Below are 6,000 nucleotides of genomic sequence, written 5' to 3'. Positions count from 1 at the left end.
TAGGGAAAGCCTAATACATACTTGTTTTTATCTAGCATGCCACTCAAATCTATTTATTTAAAATGTTACAGAGTGGTAAAAGTATATGATTTATCATTTGCTTATTTAGGTATATATTTTGGGGTTTGGGTTTTATAAGATTATTCATTTAAAAAATGAACAACCTGGAAATATGTTTTGCATGATAACATGTTTAACCCAGATTGAATTGAATTGCTTGTCAGTTCCAGGAGAGGGGAGGGAAGGCGGGAGGGAGGGAGACAATTTGGAACATATAACTTCAGAAAATTATGTGGAAATTTGTTATTAAAATAAAAAATAAAAATTTTCAAAAATTAAAAAGTCAGAACAATGAAAAAATGTGGGAAAAAGGACAATGTTAAAATCTTTTTATTCAAAGTTTTTATGACAATATGTAGGAATATAACTAATCAAAGGAACAACAAAAAACAAATCAGTTACTCCCTCAGGAACAAAGAAGGATGACTCTTGTGTGAATTACACTAAGTATAGGCCAAAAATAGTTTATTCAAACTTTTATAATTTTAATATTTCTCCCTTTTAAAGTCACAAGTCCTATTTAAGTCAGCTTTATTATTTATTTATTTTTTTGCCATTTATTTACATCTCCAATTTTACACATGATTTTCTCCGGTTTTAATTTTAGAAAAAAGCCACCATAGTAATGCTTCATTGGAGAATGGAAGTGTCCCTTCATTCTCAGACACTCTACCAATAGAATACAAACTCTGGAAGATCTCTTCTAAGCTTGAAATGACTAAGCTCAGGGCAGAGAATCTGCTCTGATGTCTCATCTGTGGCTCAACCTAGGTAAGTCTGCTGAGGATACCAAGGGATGAATATTTTCGGCCACAGCAACTCACCAGACTTGTCCACTACAACTACAGTCTACCCCAGTGCACTTGGGTGCTCACAAAATTAGATTAAGGATCCATGAGGTATTAGGCAAAATGTCATTGGCAAAGCTGTAAGTGACAGTAAAAAAGTATACTAATACCACAGTAGGAAAAGCAGTCCATTCAAAGTCAGGAACACCTGGATTTGAATCTTGACTGTTATTTACTATTTTTGTGATTTTGGAAAAATCAGTTTAGGGCTTCTGTTTCCTTGTTTGTAAACATGAGGGGGTTGGATGAGACAGCCTCCTTCCAGTTCTAAAATTTTATAATATGAGCAACTTAAAAAAAAAGCAAAAGGAAGAAATTTTGCTACATGACAGGTTTAGAACCTTTCTTTGCTTTAATCATGATGGGCAAATCATTCATTCCCATTTTCCTGATGGAAAGGACCTAGGGGGGGCAGGTAGAGGAGTGGGGGGGCATTAATGGTATATAAAAGCTAACATAAACCAACCCAATTGACTAAAACGAGTGAGAAGTATATGAAGTCTATCGAATTCTCTAAATGGCAGGTACTAGGAAAATCACTTATGTTAAATGAATAGTACAAGTTACAGAAACTATTAATTGGGAATTTAAAAAAATTTCCCTGGAAAATATAATATCTACAAAGTCCTAAAATCACAAATTCATTAATGTTCTAATATAAATTATCAAAATATTTTTCTGGGTAAGAAATATTTAAATGTATATCCATGTAATCTGAAGTATACACAGAATTGGCCTTAAGCATACACAGTAGGCACTTAATTTAACTAGAATTATTAAATCAGTCCTTTACTGAGTTTTCTTTGGAAAAGGAGTCGTTAAAAATTAAGAACAGACAAAGTGAATTTTGTCATCAGGCAAAGTAAAAAGTATGACAATTAAAAACGAAGTAATTTTCAAAGGGAAAAGTGCAAAAGTGTAACACCTTCTAAAGTTTCTAGCATTTAGATTGTAAGTCAGATTCTTTGGAGTCAAAACTGTACAATTTTAGAGGACTTCTCTCTAAAGCACAGAAAGTCAGTCTTTTAACCAGAAACTGATGCAATTATGTGACTACAAATTCCACTGGAATTTGTCAATGAATCTGGAAGGCAAATTCCATGTATCCTTGGCAGAATTTGGGGAAGTCAGGGGTCAAGGAGCAGAGGTTGTTTTGTAGGAAAATAACTGTAATACAGGTCCAAACTTTCTTATGTTGGGTTTTAGGTGCCTTAAAAAAAATATCCTACATACTTGCTTTCGTGCTACAGGAAAAATCATCCAAATTAAAACAGAGAACTAGGAACTAGGATCAAACACTTTCAATATGCATTTTTGGTGATAGCCTGGGAGGAAAATATTTGGTGCTTTCCCCCCATAAGTCCATATCTGATAAATAAAATAAAAGTTGAGCCAGTGTGGTCAGATAGAATTCCCAATTAGTTCATCTCACAAATGGCTCAGTCTTTGAGCCACTCCAATGTCAAATATGGGAGAACAAGATAAAGCTAGGATGGGAATCTTTGGGGAAATGGATTGTTGCAGGTAGTGTAGTATAAGGTATGACGCCTCCAAAGAGCATATGGGGATGAAAAAAGAGGAAAATCAGGCAACAGAAACTCACCCAATTTAGGACAGCTGCTTAAATCTACTTTGCAACTCTGTTCTCTAGAAGATAATTTCTTTCTCATTAGACCAAAAGCTCCTTGAAGGCAGAAGCTATGTTTTATTTCATCTTTGGACCCTCAGGGCCTACTCTGGGGTCTTGCACACTTAGTATAAACTGTGGCCTAGGGGCCTGCTAGATGGCTCGGAGACAGGGTTCAAATCTGGCCTCAGACACTTCCTCGAGTGTGAACCTGGGCAAGTCACATAACTTCCGTTTGCCTCATTGTCCTCGTCTATAAAATGGGGATGACAAAAAAAAAGGCCTCCCAGGATGAGGATCAAATGGGATAATGATTGTGGAGTGCTTAGGGCCTAATAAGCCTATATTAGTTTTTGCTATTATTCCAATAGTAATTATTATTACTTCTCCCCTCAGATAGGACACAGGAGGTCCTTGAGGGCAAGGATGGCTTTTTTCCTGTATCCTCAGCACGTAGCACAGAAGGGACTTTGTAAGCGCTTGCTTAATTGAACTGAATTATAAGGCCATTAAAGGAAGGGGATCGTTTTTTGTTGGCCCTCGCAGGCCATAAGGCACTTCTGCGACACAGGCCCGAAAGCAGGCAGCTGGATGTACCGTCTGGGCCTCCACTCACTACCAAGATGTGACTGTTTTCCAATTCTAAGAGACCAGATGCTGGAGTCAGTTCTGAGGCTTCCTTTTGGGAGCTGACAGGACTAGGCCGGAGGCTGGGCCCTCTGAAAACAAAAGCTGCCCGCACTACCGAGAGGGGCCATTATGAATAAGAATGCTGGACGGTGCTGTGCTTGGTGATTCTGGTGGAAGATGCGGTCACCATCGAATGAGATGGACCAGATTCCTGTAAATCTAAATTTTTCTGTAGGGAGGCCGTCTTTGAGGCCTGCAGATTCGAGGTGGAGGCCACCCCTCCTTCTGTTACCATCACGCTCTGCAGGCCCGAGCTCGGGGCCAGGAAGCTCTCTCTCTCCCTCACCACAACATAGCTCGAATCAGGAACATCCATAATGTTTCCTAGGCTACCAGACATGGCGCCCTTAGGCCGGGCCACTTCGGTGATCACCATATTGCTTTGGTCTTCCCGCTGCCTGAGCGGCTGGTCTACCAAAGCAGAGGCAGGAGCGTACACCCTCTCAGTGACCACCATATTGCTTTGGTCCTCGCGCTGCCGGACGAGCGGCTGGTCTACCAAAGCGGAGGTGGGAGCGTACACCCTCTCGGTCACCACGAGGCTCTGCGGGGGCCTGGAATTGAGGATCAGAGTACTGGGGGGCAATGTGGAGCCTGAGGCGTAGGATGTTTCTGTTATGACGATATTCCCAGGAGGCAGATCGGGGCCGGGTCTCCCCACCTTCAGCCCCTGCCTGGAAGAGAAGGACCGTTCAGCGAATAATTCTTGCTTCGTGGTCTCTGAAGGCGACTCGCTCAGAGGCTTTGAAGCCTGGAGGCTGATGCCCGACGACGAGGAGTGGGACTTTTCTGTCTGAATGGTACTCTGCTCATAAAGGGAATGGGAAGCTGTACGTGTACTAGCTTTGGTGGGAAGTTTGTGCCCTGGACTGGGTTCATTAGCTGTCTCTAGTTTTTGCCCCGTGCATATTTCTGCTAGCATCTTGAACTTGATTCCTAAATCATCCAGGTAACTATCATCCCAGTCTCCCTCGATGAAGCTGCAACAGCCAATAGAACCATGAAGAGACTGCGAATCTTCCTGAGAATAAACTAGAAGGCAGTCTTTTGCTGCTTGAATTTCATCATTGTCAACGTAGGAAGCAGCTTTCTAAATAGGAAATAAGAATAAAAAAATACATCATTTAGGAATAATGTCACTTTCAAGTAATTGTATTAGAATTTAGGAAAAAGAAAAAAAATCAAAAGAAGAGAACGTCCCTCCCCTCCCCCCCAATTTCTTATTTCACCTAATTTATCAATTGAGATAATATATGTAAAAGGATTAACACACTGCTTGGCACATTGCAGGTGCTATGTAATGCTTATTTCCTCACACCCTAAAGAAATCTTTTACTCTTCTAGTAATAAAAGGGGGAGGAATGTAAAAAAAAGGAGGGGGAAGTGGGAGCAGAACTTTGTAATTTATAATGATTTAGACATGGTAGAGCAGAATTAAATTTGCAGAATGATCTAGAGAACTATTTCTTGACCCCTTTTAATTCTTCTCAATGCTTCTCAAGCCTATAAATTCAACCAAAGCTCCATGGACAGTCAGGCAATCACTGTTCTCAATAACCCAAAACTCCTAAAAGTAACCTGTCCTCATTTCTGAATTTACTTTCCAATCACTAAGAGGGAGTATTTTTTGGGGGGGAATGGCATTTGAGCATCATTTACACTTATTAAAAAAGGGGGAAAAAGTAATAATGGTTACCCTCCTTTTAATTCCTTCCAAATTTCTCATGAATAATTTAAGTTATTTAATATATACTATTATGTTAATAGCAAAATCAAACAATTGCAACATGTAAAGTTTCGAGACTTATTTTTGCTTATTCTTTTTTGAAAAACACTTACCTTCTGCATTAGAATCAATATTGTGTATTGGTTCTAAGGCAGAAGATCAGTAAGGGCTAGACAATGGGATTAAATGACTTCCTAGGGTCACATGGGTAGAGAAGTACCTGAAGCCAGCTTTGAACCTCCTGTCTCTATGCCTCTAGATTTTTGATTCACTGTGCCACCTACTTGCCCCCTTTGCTTATAATTTCTAAACTTTTTGGTGAAAAAAAAAAGCTGAATTAGCAAATGTTTACTTAAAGTTTGTGATTATTCTTATAAAGTTGCTATATTCTTATATGAATGCCCTCCAAACAGATCCTTACATCACTAAAGTAGTTTTTCAGATATTCTTCATTCAGTGCCATGGTGGTTGTCCTGGCTCCAACTGCCCCCATGGCTCCAGCTGCCCCCAGCATTGTGGCACCACTCATGGCTCCAGCTGCCCCCATCGTTGTGGCACCACTCATGGCTCCAGCTGCCCCCATCGTTGTGGCACCACTCATGGCTCCAGCTGCCCCCATCGTTGTGGCACCACTCATGGCTCCAGCTGCCCCCATTGTTGTGGCACCGCTCATGGCTCCAGCTGACCCAACAGTTCTTGTAATTCCACTAGTCAGAAGGTTTCTATGTTCTTCCCATCCTCCATCTACCACAGTCATAGTGTGATGGCCTGAGCTACTTCCTCTCTTAGTTGATTCACTGCTTATAATTCCTACTCTAGTTAATCCTCCAGGGGTTGCTCCAAAATTTACTCCAGCATCTGTGGCCAGGAGAGGTGTCACTACCTATGAAAACAAAAAATGATACATTAGAGATTCTAGAGGGATGGGGAATAAGAACATGATTTTTAGACCCCAGGACTCATGGGTATAGGGGCAGAATGAGCACATTATAGTGTTTGGAAGGAACAGGACACGTCCTTGCTGAGGGGTATAGGGCTTAATTTGGACA

General features: G+C 40.5%; 1 protein-coding gene across 1 annotated transcript in view; it reads right to left on the bottom strand.

Moving 5' to 3' along the window:
* Positions 1-360: 360 nt before the first annotated feature.
* Positions 361-6,000, bottom strand: part of DSG2 (desmoglein 2) — a 36,216-nt gene continuing 30,576 nt past the window's right edge. The window contains exons 14-15 of the mRNA XM_056823841.1: positions 5,373-5,830; positions 361-4,315 (exon numbers count right to left, since the gene is read on the bottom strand). Of these exons, the coding sequence (XP_056679819.1) occupies positions 3,293-4,315; positions 5,373-5,830 (1,481 nt within the window). The 3' untranslated portion in view covers positions 361-3,292. The remainder of the gene's footprint in view (positions 4,316-5,372; positions 5,831-6,000) is intronic.

Source organism: Monodelphis domestica, chromosome 3 (genome assembly GCF_027887165.1).
Source record: "Monodelphis domestica isolate mMonDom1 chromosome 3, mMonDom1.pri, whole genome shotgun sequence".
NCBI lineage: Eukaryota > Metazoa > Chordata > Mammalia > Didelphimorphia > Didelphidae > Monodelphis > Monodelphis domestica.
This window is presented reverse-complemented; position numbering and strand designations above follow the sequence as displayed.